The 18,824-nt window shown below is 34.9% G+C and overlaps 1 protein-coding gene and 1 long non-coding RNA gene across 2 annotated transcripts in view; one reads left to right on the plus strand and one right to left on the minus strand.

Moving 5' to 3' along the window:
- LOC129806679 (uncharacterized) overlaps window positions 1-18,824 on the minus strand; it is a 39,999-nt gene that overhangs the window by 13,579 nt on the left and 7,596 nt on the right. The gene's annotated exons all lie outside the window — the stretch shown is intronic.
- LOC129806678 (tetratricopeptide repeat protein 8) lies at window positions 3,866-5,457 on the plus strand. Its single transcript, XM_055855447.1, has 2 exons — window positions 3,866-4,052; window positions 4,111-5,457. Exons 1-2 carry the CDS (start codon window positions 3,866-3,868, stop codon window positions 5,316-5,318), a joined length of 1,395 nt encoding a protein of 464 aa, XP_055711422.1. The 3' UTR covers window positions 5,319-5,457.

Here is an 18,824-nt window from a genome sequence, read left to right on the forward strand (position 1 = left end):
AAATTGAACTGTGATTAACATTACAGGCTAGAATTTGTTCTAAATTTTTAGTATGCACAAGAAGAAATCAACAGTAATTTCAGATAGGGTAAATTGGTACAAGTTGGACAATGGCAAAAGTTGAAAAATTTCGCTGGGACAAGTTGGACAGGCAATTTTTTCTTGATAAATACAGTACTAAATTTTAATTAGTATATTTTTCTATGTTATAGTTTAATTATTTGGTTCCTTGTGCTGCAAATAAAGTGAAAATCCATTCATATGAATAAGATTTAACGTATAAAATTCTCACCTCAATTGACAGTGTAACTTTTCACCGTCGAAAAAATACATCGATCGGCCATTTTTTCCTAATAAAAACACAAGAAGAGTGACTTTGGTTTTTCGGTTCTGTTGACATTTCTCAATATTTCTGGCAAATTTTAGTGGAATAAAGTGTTTAATCTCGATAGTTAACGGTACGTAATGGTTTTATTTGATATAATTACTAACTGTATGAAGAAAAAGTGCTTATTTGAAGCGTGAGCAAAAGTGACAAGTTGGACATCCGGAGATATGATTGTATTGCAGGGGTTTTCTTTTTATTTCAGATGGGTAAAAATGCAAATAAATTGAAAAAGTACAAATCCTATACTCAAGACCAAGTGAACAAAGCACTGGAAGCTTTTCGTCAAGGAAAGTCACTAAGTCAGGTGTCAGTATTATTTGGGGTGCCAAGAACAACACTTTTTAATAAGCTGACCGGGAAATGTCCGGAAGAATGCTCTGGGGGAAGGCCTCCTACGCTGCCAAAAGATATAGAAGATGAGCTCGTTGAATGGATCTTAGGATGCAGTGACAAGTGGCATCCTATAACAAAAGATCAAGTCCTCAACACTGTGCAAATTATTTGTAAGAAGTTCAAGATTGTCAACGAGTTCACCGATGGAAGGCCAGGATACTCTTGGTTCAAGAGCTTTTTGAACAGATACCCAGAATTGAGACTTCGTACACCAGAAGCATACACAACCCAAAGAGCTGGTATTACCACTGAGTGGTTTGAGAAAACTCATGAATATTTAAAATCCAAAGATCTTCTGGAACTTCCTCCTGATCGCGTCTTTAATCTTGACGAAACGGGTGTAATGCTTTCGCCCAAAGGTGGACAGGTATCTATTATTATTCTATGGAGTTTTTAAATTCATGTTTGAAGTTCTTTGTGACAATTCGTATGATTAAAGAAAACTAAAAGAAGAGGCTATGCAAGAAAAAAAAAGAATTAGACTTCAGAAACAGGAAGAAAGGTTCAAAATAAAAGAAGAAAAGGAGCAAAGCAAGAAAATTAAAATATCCAAGAAAAAGATTTAATAAATAATATATATCTAAGCCTTAATGTTTTTTACTTTTTAATTATACACTTTACCCTAGTGGTACAATTGATTCAGTGTGTATGGCATTCAGTAAAAAATCTTGAAACTTGCACAACCTTCCCCTACGCATTGTCCAAATTCCCACGTCCAACTTGTCCCACCCTGTCCAAATTATATTGTTTTGCACTCACGTATTTTTCTTGTATTTAAGAACTTTTCAAACTGTTTTTCAAGAATTTCCATGAAACGGTAATATTCTAGAAGAATCAAGGAGCAAATTTATGTATGTCATCAGGGAAAAATGTATTTATAATGTCTTTAATCTTGTATCAAAGTTCGAGCCTCCGGAAATTGTTCCAATTTATGCAACTTACCCTATGACATTTTTTTTTGCTTAAATTTAGCAGAATGAGCAATAAAAAATAAGAAGAACATTCTCTTTTTCGATGTGTCCGGATATCTGGGTGCTAAATAATTAAAGATACACTGAGAAAAAAGAGGGTGCGATTAACATTTTTTCCTCAGAACTTTAACACTTTTTAGGTTTAAAAATTTTATCAACATTTTTTAATCTTAATTTTACACCTTATTAAGGGTAAAATTAATATGAAAAAGGGTAACTTTAACCCCTAATACACCTGAAAAGGGTAATATTTACGCCTATTTTGGATCAATACTCTAGAGTAAAACTAACTGATTTCTCTCACTCAGTCAGTGTAGAGACTTAGGATTTTCGGGGAATCCCCCTAGCCCGACCCTAGGACCATTAATATGTTCCTCATTTCCCCCCCACCCCTCCTCTTCCATTCAAAACCATGTTTTTTGGGGGATTACACGAAAACGCGTAGTGTGCTTTTTTTAAATTTTGGATATGTTTTTGAAGTTGCTTATGGGAATATTCGACTGTATAAGAAATTAATGTACAAACATTGCTAATAACGGTTTTTTTAAGGTTCGTTGCTTAAAATGGCTTCAGAGATCGAATTTATTAACCGAACTTATCATGTTGGGGCTCGTTGGAAAGGTCTTGGAATTCCTGACAGAATTGAACTGGTTCCAATCGGTTATAAACCGATTTATAGCCAGTAGATTTTAAGCCAGTTTTAAGCAAGTAGATTTTAAGCATGGCTCAATGAAAAAAAAAACTTTGCAATGCTGAAATTTATGAGCATGAGAGTTTTATCCATAGATTGAATCTTTGAAGAATTTTATTAATCACAGATAAATGAAGATAAAGTATTTTAGGGTAAAGAACTTCATTTATTGCAAATTAATAGTTTTAATTGTGAAAAGAGTAGGACTTTATTCGTTTTATTCGGCCAATAAGTTTTTTCATTAATTTTGTCAATTAAGAAATTGTAAAGCAAAGCGGAGAGAACGAACTTAATAATTTTGGAAATTCATCCTAGCACTTGAAAATAGTTGCCCCTTATTTTTTGCCCCTGTATTTTCGTAAATATTTCAATTCGAAATAGATTCTGAAATTTTTAAGATATATCTAAAGATAGTTTATCTAACTATTTAAGCAATTTGTGGAAAAAATTCCATCCTTTTGACCTTGTAATTACGGTAACTCGGTAAAACACAACGATTTTAATTTTGACAGTTAAATAATACGAAACATAGTCAACCTACATCGAAAAAAACTTAAATTTAAATTAAGCACAACTAAACTAACTATAAATAATTTACTGAATCCTAATATTCCCGAAACTATATTCAATGACAAGTTGGAATATTCCTAAAGTGCCGCAAAATTATTTAAAATAATTTAGAATTATTTACCACGGGATACTGTAGTTTGTTCTAAAAAGACAATCCCATTATAGTATCCTCAATTCAATCTGGCATTATCCCAATGAATTCCCAAAGTAATCGAAAGGATACGAAATACGAAACCAATTAGTCAATAACGAAAATGAGAATAAATGAAAGAAACTTGAGTCTCATTCTCTGGCTTTACTAGTGGATTTCAAATTTCTAATTCTTTTATAAAAGCCTTTAAAGTTATTGGGACTATGTGTGATTGATTTTACCACGGGATATTGTATTGGGATTGGTATTTTCATTTTTATTACTTAAAAACATTTTTTTTGTTTTAAATTAAGGTACACTAAATATTAGAAGTACCGTAGAATCGGATGACTGTGCCACCCTACTATTCGTACTACCTTTGTCGATCAATACCCGGAATTAGTATGTTTTCTAACGTTCTATTTTATGAAACCTTCAATTTCCAATTTATTTAATTAAATTTGATAAAGTACTACCAGAGTTACGGGTGTTTGAAGTCTAGTCCTTAACTCTTTTACCGGTTCTACGTTGATAGCTTAAAATCGATTTTTCACTAACTTCTGGAATTCGTTTAAAAACAGCCTTATAGCATTCCCACATTCCCAGTATTCCACAAGTTGTTTTCCCAAAGTTATTGCAATCCTTTCCTCCCATGCGCAACAGAACGTTCCCCTGGTTACCGTATTTGTAAACAAATTCAGTTGAATTTCATGTGATATAAGATGGATATTTTCTTCGAGGCTGTTTCTCTCTATCGGAAACGAAAATATGACGAATGCATTGAAGTCTGCAATACACTGCTCAAAAATGCCACAGACCAGCGTCTTCAGAGAGCCTGGGAGCTGAAGATGCGGGCCATGACGCAACGCGTCTATCTGGATGATATTGAAGCTGATGATGGGATTGAAGGTAAGAAGATGAACCACAAGAAAAATCATTTAAAAAAAGAGAAACTTTTGAGCAGAAGCCGATGATTTGGATACTTCAAGACTGGCCACAGCTCCTCGACCAGGGACAACTTTAAGGACATCATCAGGATTAACAACAGGCGCTATTCCTAAGACTGGAAATCGTCCAACTACCTCAGCGGGGAGGCCACTGACAGGAATGGCACGGCCTGGAACTATGAATCAAACGCGTCCGGGATCTTCTATGGTTAGTAGAACGGCTCCTCGCACAGGTTCTCGATCTGGTACTGCTAGGAATATTCGTTTAGGATCTGCTTCGGTTTTTACTCTTCATGATCCAGCTGGACCTCTAATTGATGTGACTCGGCTGAATCCAGTTCTTTTTGCTGCCAAGAAAACTGTGGCACCGATACTCTTCAGCTACCTCTACTACCATGAAGGAGATGTTCGAAAGGCACTGGAACTCTGCGATGCTGCAACTAGTAAAAACAGTCAGGATGACTGGTGGTGGAACATGCAGAAGGGAAGGTGTTTGATAACCTTGAGAAATCCTAGAAAGGCTGAACAATTCCTCCGAACAGCTTTGACGCAATGTGCTCATCCAGATGTCGTCCTACTCCTGGCTAGGGTTTATGTTAAAATTGACCAGCCTCTTGCTGCCCTCGAAGTCTGTCGAGCTGCTCTTGAGAGACTTCCTGGTGAAGTGAGTCTTCTTATTCAGCAAGCGCGTATTCTGGAACTTGTAGGCAATCTCCCAGCTTCGGTTCGGATGTACCGGCTTGTTGCTCAGTTTGATGCCACGAGTAGTGAAGCTCTTGCCTGTATCGCAGTTCATCATTTCTACGGGAATCAGCCAGAAATGGCCCTATTGCATTACCGTAGGATCCTTTCGATGGGAGTGAATAGTGCGGAGCTTCACTGCAACATTGCACTGTGCTGCCTCTATGGCGGGCAACTGGATCTGGTAATGCCATGCTTTCAGAGAGCTTTCCGACTGGCCACAACCACGGAACAGCGGGCAGATATCTGGTACAATTGCAGCTTTGCAGCACTCACGAGTGGTGACTTTAATCTTGCACGGAGATGCCTCAGATTATGTATCAGCTGCGATGGCTCACATGGCGCCGCCCTCAATAATCTGGCAGTTTTGGCGGCGAAAGCCGGTCAACGGTCGAAGGCGAGATCATACCTAGCAGCTGCCAAGAGTGCTTTGCCCGATAGCTCTGAGATCCAATACAATCTCCAGCACATCGAGAGCGCCAAATAAAATATCACCAATCAAGTCAATATAGAGGAATGCTCATTCAATTATTTGCAAATGTTGGTAACATCCAAGTTTTTCGTTTAAAGGTACACAGTAAAAAATTATTGGCTGCTTTACCATGATTTTTATTGCAAATTTTACATTAAACATGTAATCGTGTGTACTGATACACATTTGTGTAATTTGTACACATTTTGTCTGAAAACTGTGTAATTTTACACGAAATATGTAAGAAAAATGTACACAATTGTGTAATCATTCGCAATTTATTACACGATTTTCAATTACATCAAATTTAAGTTACACATTTCATATTACACATTTTGCTGAAATACATAATTTGTGTAACTTTACAAGAATAATCGTGGTAAAAAAGCAAACCAACGGTTATCCTTGTAAATTTTTTTACTGTGTAGTGAAACATCACAGAAAGTGCTCTTTGATCGAATGATTTTTTTTAGGAAACTGGTGAAAATTAGGAACTTAACCATTATTGTCAACAACTCAAAAGTCAAGGAAGTGTTAACGTAATTAATTAAATAATCAATCTTATTTATTTATTTATTAAACTTTTGAGATAAAAATCTATTAAAAGCATAGTGTAGTAGCATGGGAATGTGAAGAGAACCCACAATCGTCTACCGCCGTCTTAGCGTCGGTGACCAACCTCCAGAGCAAAACAGTTGAAAATCTCTTTCGTAGTTTATCAGGAGCAAGTATATGATAGTTTCCTAACTTATATTTATTTTTTCTCGCTTGAAAATAACGTGATTTCCATGAAAAATAGTTAAGTTATTCGAATGCCAACGCGTGTAGTTGTATATGTGTTTCTCTGAATGAGTATTCTTATGTTGACTTCATTGATATCACCATCGAGATCATCGATACAAGTGAAAGCCAAAAATATTCTCTCTGAGCTAATCGATTCGTCAATAATCGTTATTGATAAGCACCTTGTATATTATTTATATATGCCAAAACACAGCAAGATGTCCAATAAAAGTGCAATTTCCAAGGAATATTTCATGCATTTTAATAATATCTCCATTGCAATCTTTTAAAAAAAATGAGTTCTTGATCAGATCATGAATAAACCCTCATCATTACCCAAGCCAAATATTAAATACCAAGAATTAAATTAATATAAATTTTATTTAAATATGTTGTTTGTTATATTTCTTCTCTTTTGAACCGTTTTGGAGCTGCAGAAGAATTTCAATAATTAAAAAATATTAAATTTTTATTCGTTAATTTTGTTAATTAATATTCAGTGATTGTGTTGGATTTTCTTTTAAATTTTTAATGCAATGAAATGTACGAGAAAGCTTCAATAACAGAAGAACATTAGGGGAAACTTGGGTAAAATGTGACAAGTTATATTTAAACCCAAGAGGGAGATATTAGCTTGGAACTGGTGTACACTGAAGTGGAAGTACTGCGGAAGTGGAAGTCTCAAAAAATGAAATGATTTTTGAATTATTTATTTAATTACAGTATGAAAAGTGTTGGTAAGCATGTAGCGCAATTAAAGCTTATCCTGGAGGACTAAATTTATGCCGGTTTTTTGTCGCAATTATCGTCAATTCCTCATTAAAATCCTCATTAAAAAATTCAAACATCGTTTCACTAACGCCCTTTGTAGCAACCCGTCTGACCAGGTAAGCGTGGATTATAGCCGCAATTAACCCCTATCTTTCATACCTTACTTTTAAGAAGCTCCCATACAAAATACCCCTTACTAAATATATGTGAAGGACACTGTTTTGCGTTCATGGTGGTGAGCAGCGGAACTACGAAAATTATGTTGCCGGCCGTGTTGCTCAGCTGTCAGTGACAAGATGGAATATTTTCCAAAACATTTCATTTGTTTTTAAAATTATCACAAAGATTCTCAGTGTTTTTAATGTTTTTTAATAATAATAATAAATGTGCTTGAGTGCGTTTCGTGTAGAGAAAAGTGTCGTGGTAACTGTGGACAAATTTTCAATCTTGAAATACGTGTTTTTATTTCCTTTCAGGGTATTTTTTAGGAGACAATTTATTTTCATAATAGTTTTTGCTTTTCTAAAGTGTTAAATCGTTCATCGTGGTTCAATAAAACATATCCATATCTTTGTAGCTTCTGTCATTTATATAAAATTCGAAGGTGAAATCAGGATGTGCAATTGACAGTTTCATTCCACCGCCATTGATAACCGTGGCAAGATTCAGTCCTTAATTTGTGCCTAACACTCGGATCATGCCGATGAGGGCTAAAATAGTGCCTAAAGTTTGGTGTTAATTAATGGCTCAACGCTGGGGCCCCCTTACCCTGTGTCAGACGGGACTGGAGGAAACTTAATTGAATGCCTTCCAAAAATTTAAATTTAAAATCACGATTTTCAGTTGAAAAGTATTCCAGTGTAATAAGTAGTCGACTCTTTGAGATGGTTTTGCTACTGAAAACTATCGGTGTATAGAATTTCCATTCTATAAGACATCTTAAAAATAAGAGACAAAAGACGGTTGGATTTTGAATATGCATGGAGGGAGAGAGAAGGAGGAAAAAGTGGTGAATAAGATCAGCTGGAAAGAAAGTAGGGGAATGAGGGGGAACTAGTCTGAAAAGTTACGTAAGAGACTTGAAAATCACAGAGACGTGAGGAGAGAAAGTTATAAGTTTATTTTGTGAATTATAAATTAAATATTAGTTCAAACTACAGAAAAATTTACGTGACGTAGAGTTAAACGTGTTCAGTGAAATCTAAGAGGAGAATATTTGTAAATAAAATAATTGGTGAAGGTGAAAAGTGTGTTTCACTGCCTCAGTGGATTTGGAGAAGGGCATTTGGCGGTCATCGAGGAAACGTCTTCTGGAAAATCCAGCCGCCTACGTTCCGGATCACTGTTGAAGATATTTAATAAAGGAATATATATTTCCAGGTAAACTGGGCAGGAAGAAGAGGGTATTAGATATCACAGAATCCTATCACAGAGAAATTATTGTTTACCACAGGTACGTGAATATCACAAACGGTAGAAGGAAGCCCAAGAAACACACAGTCCCTGACAGATTTATAACACCACAATATATTTATAGGTAATTCTCCACAATCGGGAATAACTAAAACTAAATTACAGGATATTAATTTAGCCTACACCTTTCAGAAAAAAATAAAGAATTAAAAAAAAATAAAAAATATGGAAACATTAGAATATTTAAAAATATAAATAATAATTATTAATTATATAATATTTATGACTCAAGTTCTGAAATATAATATTATTTTTGACACAACGACTAAAGTAGTGTAAATCAGAATCTGCAATAATTATAAATGGTTCTTATATTTTTGAGCTTTAATTCAACAATATATTTTTTTATTGATTTTATTTAATTTTTTTTGAACATTAATATTTAGTATATTAAAGAAACGAATATTGTAAATGAAACTGTTGGCTTTTTTTTAACAACATTTGAGTTGCACTGGAATTTCAAAACTAACAAACTAGCAATAAAAATAATTTGAATTTTTAAAAAAGTGATAAAATTAGCTTTAAATAAAGTAATGAGAATTAGAAAATAGACCTTTAAATTTTGTTTAATTAAAAAAAATAATTATGTCATGATACACTGTTTATTTCTATGCAAATGTCTTGATTCATATTTTCTTCTGAATTCTATTTTTTATTTTACATATTTTTTCTTCGTAAAAAAATGAATTTATTATAACACTGAAGTTTGCAGAATAATTCCACGTGAATAAGTTTTCCCGATTAATATAGAAAATTAGTCTTCCAATAGAAATTTTTAAAATAGATATTTTATTTTCAGTTGAATTAAAATGCAATTACGATATCCAAAAGAATGAAAATAATAATCTAACTGTTCAAGAAAATTCAAATTAGATTTTAGTCGTTTCTTTTAAATTCAAACGCCGGAAGTGCTTGGAAGTGCTTAGAAGTGCAAGAAGTGCTGGAAATCACCTATGGCACTTCCGGAAGTGTGGAAGTCTCTGACGTTTCCATACAAATTTAGGAAGTGCTGGAAGTGGTGTACACAATTTTTTGAGTAATATCTCCCCCTTGTTTAAACCTATTTACTAAATTTATTTTCATTGCGGGAATTACAAAAGCTCAACAAAACATTTTTGGAACAAAAATATCAATGGGCCAACCCCTTACAGATTTTACATCTTACAGATTTTACTTTGACCTTGATGAAATATTAAAAGGAATAATTCAATGTCATTGTTGGATTTGGCCCAAATACTCATCAAGAAAGCCTCAAAAATGAAAGGTAAGGAAATCCTTAGTGTTCCCCTGAGTTGAAGGAAAAGGACGATATTAATGATTCTAAGGTCGACTTATGAACCGTGCACTGAAGACTCCATGTTACTATCTCCAACTGTTTGTCCTCTAACTATAAAGTTTTTGAGTTGAAAATTTTGAGGATGGAAAAATCGTGGAAATTGATCAACTGTCATTAACTAAAAATTGCTATGGCATATGCAGCACCTAAAAGCGCAATTTGTAAATACTTCAATCAGTTCAATCTAACTGAGATATTATTTGGTAAAGGTGGAATAAAGGGAAACATTTAAAAATTTTAAAGCCCATCAAGTGTTTGTTGTGGAAGTCAAGAGATTTATGCGATTTAGCAAGGCAATCGTTCAAATTTTCTCCCATTCTTCAATTTCTGCTTTTGCCACAATGACGATGATGATGATGATGGTTGAGCCATTCAAATGGACCACACACGTCGATTCAGAGGAATCCTCGAAAATTCCTCTGGATGTTATTTTTTGAATCTATCAGCGTCTCCGCGTGACAATCGATATGGAGAAGAAGGTATATAGAAGAACTACTGGAAAGGCTCCAAATCATGCTTAAATTAAATCGGCAGCCACTCTCTTTCCAAATAACACAACTCTTCGAGAGCGTGATTTGAGATTCTGGAGCGGAGAATGAATTGAATTAAGTGGAATTGAACGAGCGCTGAGGAATTTGTGGAATGTGTGGCGGATGATTTCCGTCCAAACAGACACTCCAAGTTTCATTTATTGGCAGAAAAGAGATATACATTATGTTTAAACTCTGATAACGGCCAAAATATACACCGTGGAAGAAATTGCTCACTCACACTCCTCCTGGCCCAAGTAATTTCTTAGCTCCCCCCTTTTAATGCCATGGACGCGCTGTAATGAGATTTCATTGGGAAATTCCGAATTTTATTTCCACTCTTCTGCCTGTGAAATATTTTTCCCTGTGAATGGCATTCAGGTGCACAAAGCTCATCAAAATACACTCCTTTTTGGTTCCTCTTCACGTATGTATGCGAGCACTTGTCAGGGCTGTAGGGGACAGTAGGGCTGTTTGGTCTAAGACCCGTTTTAGTAAACCGTTTATCGTTATTTAAAATCTTACTGACCACAAGTGCACTGATGAGCCTTGGACATCCTTCCTCAGTGGTTCGTTCCTCACTGAGAAAAAAGAGGGTGCGATTAACTTTTTTTCATCATAACTTTAACACTTTTTAGATGTAAAAATATATCAACATTTTTTAATGTTAATTTTACACCTTTTTAAGGGTAAAATTAACATGAAAAGGGTAACATTAACCCTCAATACACTTAAAAAGGGTAATATTTACACCGATTTTGGATAAAATACTGCAGGGTAAAATTAACTTTTCCGGAATGTTATTTAAACTTTTTCGGATTTCTCTCAGTGCTGGGATGAAATCGTTCTATCATGTGCCATATTCCTCTTAATGTGTCTTGGCTAAAATAGAGAGCCTGATGGATCTTCTATTTTATTCAAAAATATTGCTAAATTCCATAAAGCAGTGTTTCATTATAAGACAATTAAAATATTATTTTAAAAAGAATTTATTAAAGTAAATTAATGCCTGGTGACAAAAATTTAGAAATAAACGTTTTTCATTGTTAAATTTTATACTTAAATCAGGGGCCCATCAAGCCAAATAAAAAGTGAAAATGTTTTTCACTTTTCCTTGTAAAAATTTTGCAGAAACTGCACCGCAACTTAAACAAATTTGCTCATAGTTCTTGTATTATTTCGGTGAACATTATGAAATATGTATTTTTAGATAGCATTTAATGCACAATTTCGAAATATATCAGACTGATAAGTCAATTCTCTTTAGGAAAAGACTTGCCAATAGTCTTCAATCCCTCTATTCAAAAACGTATGGAAAAATGAAATGTCGAGAGGCCCTGGGTCCAAATAGTTAAGAAATAAAAATTAGTGTTTGGTGCTACCTCGTGTTTGGTGGTGGACCAGTTTCCCCTATGCCTGACAATAAAAATTTTAGAAATAAACGTTTTTCTTTGTTAAATCTTATACTTAAAAATTCAAACACAATTCCATAAGTGAAGCTTTTTTTAAAAGTTGACTTAAAAATTTGTAGTCAGAAAAGCCCTCTTCTCCCCTATACACAAAAAAGATGCGAAGCAAATCGATGATTTTTTCTTCATACTGTGGCTGAGGAAGAAGAAGGAGGGGCACTGAAAGGAGATGAAGAAGTGCAGGAGGAAGAATGGAATTCCAAAGAGATTTTTTCTGGCTGTCAGTGCGATGTACGATTATAAAAATATGCGTATATAGTGCAAAGTGACCAGACTCTCTCCGTGCAGGGATAATGAAGTGGTCTTGGGACTAAAACACTTTTATCGCAGTTTTAGAATTGCGAAACTCTAAAATACTAAACTTCAAATTCAACCGCTTAAAAAAATAAAAGAAAGAAAACAAAGAAGTATTCCTTATCTTTAAGAAGAAGAACGATAAATTGTGCAGGGAATAAAAGCCATACGACTACGACTTTGGCACTAAAATGTCATGATAATAGTATTTCATAAAATATTAAGAATTACTAGTTGATTTGCTAATAGTACTACTTGTTCTTATCAAGAAACTTTCAATCAGTGTCGTTTCGCTTTACTTCATTTTTTATTAAAAAAAAAATTAAGTACTTAGAAATTATTTGCGCAAAACCCGACTGACCTTATATCACGCTAGCTAATCTTAATAAAGTCAAAATAATGAATACCCATTCTTTAATTTAATGAGGAAAAAAACATTTTTATTCAGTAAATAATTTAATATAATCAAAAAAAAATATACAGTAAAAAAAAATTTGTTATCACTTAAAGGATGAGTGGTACACCAGTGTCTCAAAAACAAAAACAATATTTTTTTTACTAAACAAAATTGTTTTGTTCTCTAAATAGTCCGAAAAATTTGTTTTTATTTTTGGGACACCGGTGTCCCAATCGTCTTTAAAGGGTTAAAGTCAGTAGATAACTAAATACTTATTTATTATTTTAATTACATTTTATTTTAGATATACCGGAATCTATTTGCCAGTTTGTACATTACTTACGATTAAAATTTTTATCAGTTTACGATGTATCGTGAAAAATGTCCATCCAGACACTTCAATCTTTTGCACCGGGCAGGACTCAAAGTTAGCGAAACTGCGGCACAACTTAGATTTTTTAAATCAGATATTAGACTTCAGAGAACAAGACTGGTAGCGAGACAAATCTGTGAGTGTGATAAGGTATGAGAATGAATGATCTTTGAATTCCCAGGGTGGATCCTGTGGGATCTCTAGGAACCTGTGAGTATGAACGAATAAATGATTATTATATCTGGCGAAAAAGAAAATTTTCTTTTGCCCGATAAACAATCTTTGTTCGCCCTCTGATGCCTTAAACCTCTAGGAATGTTGCGCGATGATTGATAAATTGAAACGATTTGTGATTATTTTAACAATCTTGGATTTATTCACTAACTAACAAAAATGACGTGTCTTCGCGACCACAATTTGTTGCAAGAGGAAATGGTCTTGCCCGATGGATCTATTTTCCATTTTTCTCATCAGAGGCGTTTCGCGCCGTAACAAAGACTTTTATAAAAATTTATAGGCACTATAGTGATGCTTGGCCACTGAATAAATGGTCGATATAGTCGAAGTAGTTTAGAAATATCAATTAGTGTTTGGTGATGCTCCAGTTTCCCCTACAGTATTGATAGTTTAGTCGAAGGTCTCATCGCTTAAGAGCCGAACGCTCTTACCAATTGCACAGCGGACCCACGGAGATCTCAGAGGCGCGATAGACAAGACTGTAGGTTTTTGGGCGGATAGATCCCCTGCTTGACTCACAGTCTTGTGAGCTCGAGTACCATCCGCTGCAAAGATCTGAATGTCTAGAAAGAGACATTTTTTAAATTGCGAAGAAGAATCTACATTGCGGGGAAGGCGCTCCTGGGTGATCTACGATCGGCAGATTCTTGCAACACGCGATATACGACAACATGATTAAAATGTAACAAATATATCCCGACACGATTAATAAATAATAATAACGGACCTCCTACTATCTATGTAATTTTCCTATTGTCCCTTTGCCAAGATCATTTGACTATTTCCAGTTATTACCAATTTATTATTTCCTATTTAATTACTATACTTATTAACTTTCATTTTAGATCAAAAAAATTAAAAAATAATAAAATAAAAGTGAAAAAATAATAAGTAATTCAAATTCTAAAAATAATATCAATTTTGACAATAAACAAAACATTAAAAACATAATATAAAATTAATAAATAAGTTGTTGAAGAGAAATGAAAGTTTTATCGTTTTTATTTAAAAAAAAACATTATATTTATTTTTGCACAATTGAGATAATTTTTTTTATTTATATTTCACGGGTGTGAGTTATTATAATTATCAGACCAATAGTCGAGTAAAAGATACTAAGTCACTGCCCGTTCGTTAAGCTTGCCTTATGCTTGAAACACACTGAATGCAAAACTTCGTTCAAATAAGGTAAATTAAGCATGTACCGACAATGAAGTTTGAATCGTCATCTCCCGGTAAAATAATTTTTTGAAAATTTTTCATCGCCCTTACCGACTTGTCTTTTGCAACAAGAGTTCCATTAGGGGAATGTAGGCATGGTTCGCACAGAGTGAACCTTCAAACGGTGCAAATTTTCTCTTTGTTTGTAAAGAGCTGACTTACCATTTGTCGTATCGTATCATGAACTTAATAATAATTATCTATATTATGGCTAAGAAATGACGAACTAGCTCTTTGCAGTCAAAGAGAAAGTTTGCGTTGTTTAAAGGTTCACTCTGTGCGAACCATGCCAACATTCCCCTAATATCATTGATACGGGTGACTTTCTCCTTCGAAGTTGACTTTGCCCCTATCCTGTTCGTAAGCTCTTATTTTTTTTAATATTAGCACTTAAGGATGATCTTTACCGATCCAATCTACCATGTCGGATCGGTGAGGATCATTCTAACACATTCTTTTCTTGCCTTCAAGGCCGTATAAAAGTCGGCCTCAGAGATCATTTTATCTAAAAGAGGTATATCTCAATCTAAGCCAAGGTGGGAGCATACAGATATCTTCAGGAGCTCCACCGTAAGACCGTCTTCAGACTAAAGGTTTAGCCTAGTTTCCGAAGGACTCAAAACTCTAAATAGCAACCAATTTAATTTGTGTTTTTGATTCAAATTGATTAATTCCCTTGAATAGTCCATTTCGAAGTCAACATTTTCCAATAATTTTCGACTGAAGTATCTAGTGAAGTTAAGCCTTATGGCTAAGCCTTATGCCCTAGACACACTTACGACTTAAGCCGAGAGACGGCTTAGTGGAAAATGATAGAAATTCGGTTTAACCATTATTTCGAATAGAATTACGCTAAATCGTCTCTCGGCTAATCCTCAAGTCTGTCAAGGCCCTTAGGTCTGAAGCCTGTATAAGAAACAAAGTGACGCGATGCGTTACTGGCTCCAAAACCCTCGTGTTGCTAGCTCCAAGACCAAGATCGTGCTCTTTTACGGATTGAGTCTTGGCTCATATTTTTTTAGCTGTAATTCTATATTGAACATATTTACCTTTTCTGTGGGCTGTGATCTAGCTTTTTGGGACCACCAGAACATTGAACTGTACGCAAATATAAATTCTTCGAAATTAAATTTTTAATTTATTTTGTCCTAAACATTGTTGTTTCTTGTCTAAATGTGAAGTGTCTCCGGTATGTTTATCTCCCTTCGCCTTGTTCACCGCCGAGAACTTCAATTGAGAAAAACGCAACCAAAGTAGTAAATAAAAGCCTAAAAATAGCTCATGATAACAAATTGATGTCAAGCACTAGCATTTTCTAAATATTTAGGAGAACTCCTTTCTTATACTCGCTGCCCAAACCCCGCAGTGTTTCATATCGCAATCCGCTGAGGAATTTCAAGTGTATGAGATTGTTATCATGGACAGAATATAAGAGAGAAAAAAAAATGAAGAAAAAGATTGGCTGCACTCTTAAAGCCGCTCAACTTTCCTCCAATGCCATTTTCATGTTCCACACTTATGTCGATGGCGAATGGCTTGGGCTGGTTTTTTGTTGATGTGTGGAAAGTGTTGCTGGCTGAAGCGAAATCATCTCTTTTGGAGTATCTCTCGATGGAATTCCACGTTGGGTTGTGTGTCGAAATGCTGTTACCGATGGGAATGCAGTGAGCGGAGGTTTGGTGCGACTTGAGGATTTTTCTGTGCTCCTTGCTTCCTTCCCGCAACATAAAAGCAGCAGATGGTCTTCTTCCATGAGAAATTCCAGAGAATACGAAGAGTATTATTGCATTGGTGTGGCCCATCCATTGCGTGCATGATCTTCCACCATACTAAAGGTACTGTCTGAGGTGGAAAGAGTCCAATGGATCCAGAAATGGTCTGGACGCCATTTTCACCATTCCAGAACTTTTCCCAATAATGTGAAAAATCTATTAACACACAGAACACGCCAAGGTATTTCTTCGGGTCACTCAGCGTGTGTTGAATTATTGAGTGAGCTCTTGTACACTTATACAAAACGGAGTGCACTCCAAATTGTTGGATGTGTAAGCTGAGTTTCTTTTATAACCACTGCTTATGTGGTCTCTTTCCTCAATGAACCATCTCCGATCGAGCTTATACTCACAAAGTTTGAATATTCGGTACTCCTGAGCTAGCATACGTACAGCCAATTTTTTCGGGGTGAAAAGTAAAATAGCCGCAGAAAGCACATTTCTCAATCGATTGGAACAAGATAAGATTTTATATAACCGGTCTTGGATTAGCAAATAATTCTGAATTAACTTCACACTTCATGTTTGGAAATAAGTAATGTCTAGGTCTAGAGACAAAACTTTGCATTTATTTTACGGTTTAGTCATCTGTCAACAATAGTCAATCACAATATCGGTAGATAACGCATTGACCCTTTATGGACGAATGGGACACCGGTGTCCCTAAAATAAAAACTAATTTTTCGGACTATTTAGAAGTCATAATAACTTTGATGGTCAAAAAATTCTTTTTGTTTTTGGGACAACGGTGTCCCAAAGGGATAATTTAATTAAAAACAAGTCATTCACCACCGATACCTGGAAAAATCAGTTTAAACGCTTCAAAAACGACGTCCACGTAGAGAACTAAAAGACCAAAAACAATTGATTGCGCCGATCTGAAAACGGTCCTCAGTGAACATCAGAAGATTAGTTTAAAAGACAATTGTATATGATTCACAAAGATGTTTGAAACGAATGTAAGTGTTTACGGAAATCGGTTTCAAAAATCGATTTCCGAAGTTTTACCTTTCCGGTGTGAAAAAAAGAAGTTTCCAGCATAGAACTAGTACAAGCGATTAAAAACGGATTTCACTCAAATATTCCAAACCCAAATTATCTTAGCTTTGACCTATCAAAGCCTCATAATCGAAAGTACGATCAAACCTCTTCAAAAGAAGACAATGCTGAACATTTGGTGGGACTGACGGGAAATTACGCAATACAAGTTGCTCAAATCAAACCAATTTATCAATAGACATTACTAACTATCGATCAATCAAAATAAGAAATACACGAGACAAGCAACATGACAACATTCAGTAGCACTCTACTTTCATGATCCAGGACAGTATCAAAACCTTAAATGAGATATGCTACTATCTCTGCTATCTCTTCGTTACTATCTTCGCTATCTCCGCGGATGTAATGAGACTGAGGAGACGGTAATACGTAATACACCTTGTGTGTGACTGCCGTAGTTTATGTAATTTAAGGATGATCTTTGGTAAAGAGATACCGCTTTAGGGCAGAATCACATTGACAGTAAAATGCTCACCGTCACCGTCAAAGCCCTCACCGTATTTCGTTGATTTACGCATTTTCATTGGAATTTTTACTCAAATTCTCAATTAACGTGTTGCATTATCTCATACTCGGTGGCACTAGGTGAAAATAATATAAGAAAATTGAAGAAATAAAACGAAAATGCGATAAACGGTGAGCAAAAAAACTGTACGAAAAACTGTAGCAAAAAAATCCTACAGTTTTTTTTGCTCACCGTTTATCGCATTTTCGCTTTATTTATTCAATTTTCTTATACTATTTTCACCTAGTGCCACTGAGTATGAGACAAGGTAATATCGTAATGGAAAATTTGCGTAAGAATTGCAATGAAAATGCGTAAATCAACGAAATACGGTGAGGGCTTTGACGGTGACGGTGAGCATTTTACTGTCAATGTGATTCTGCCCTTAAAGTGAATTTCCAGGGATACAGCTAACCTGTTTGATGAAGAATGGGCTGGCTTTACACACTCTGCCTTTAATACGGGAAAATTTGTAGGAATGCATAATGGGCCCAAAAGAGATTCCTGGGTATAGCGGTTACCTTTGACCGCCCCCTCTTCTAAATCTAAATCTAATCTCCGCTGTATTCGTCTGACCTGAACCCTTCCTATTATCAATTTGTTCTGGCTGATTTCTCTTTGGCAATTATAAAAAAGAGAAAGATCGGGTGTTTGAATGGCTTTGGTCCAAAGATGTCTCGTTCTAACGTCGAGGCATTCATGTGTTGCCAAAGATATGGGGTAAAATATGTAGCTAACTTAGGTATCGGTCCTTAAATTAAACTAGTTTTTATATTTCTCCAGATTTTTTTTTTAAATATCTTTTTGGAAAAAATGTATAAGAAGTTAGTTGTAGACCTAGTTGAAGTCACTGGCGGTTATTCAGTAACTATGATGAATGATTTATCAGGAATGCAAACGATTCACATGATTGGCAGAAATAGTAAAATTATAACATTTAGCCAAAAATGTTAGAATAGCTCCAAAAATGGGTAAAAAAATAATATTTGGTATTTATTTTTAACAAAGTCTCACAATTAATGAATTCAAAATACAAGTGAACTGATCACTTCACTTACAGAATCCCTACCCAGATCTGGTGGGTGCGGTGACTGAGGGATCAGTTTAAACACGATTTAGTACAATTTGACTTATTTAACAGAAAGTCGTTTTAGATTTTTTCTTAGAAAACGCGGTTTCTATCGCGCAGAGAGCGTCCTTATACCCAAAAAGCATGTAAGATGTCAAATGTACTAGTACACCACATCTTTCTCATCTTAGATAGAGTACATTATTTCACTTTAAAATATTTTAATGCT

The sequence above is a fragment of the Phlebotomus papatasi genome, chromosome 3 (assembly GCF_024763615.1).
Source record: "Phlebotomus papatasi isolate M1 chromosome 3, Ppap_2.1, whole genome shotgun sequence".
In the NCBI taxonomy this organism is placed as follows: domain Eukaryota; kingdom Metazoa; phylum Arthropoda; class Insecta; order Diptera; family Psychodidae; genus Phlebotomus; species Phlebotomus papatasi.

Excerpts from the sequence above, each read along its gene's own strand:
- LOC129806678 (XM_055855447.1), top strand. The coding sequence starts at position 3,866 with ATGGATATTTTCTTCGAGGCTGTTTCTCTCTATCGGAAACGAAAATAT. Across the intron at positions 4,053-4,110 it reads AGCTGATGATGGGATTGAAG|CCGATGATTTGGATACTTCA; the intron begins GTAAGAAGATGA and ends TTTGAGCAGAAG.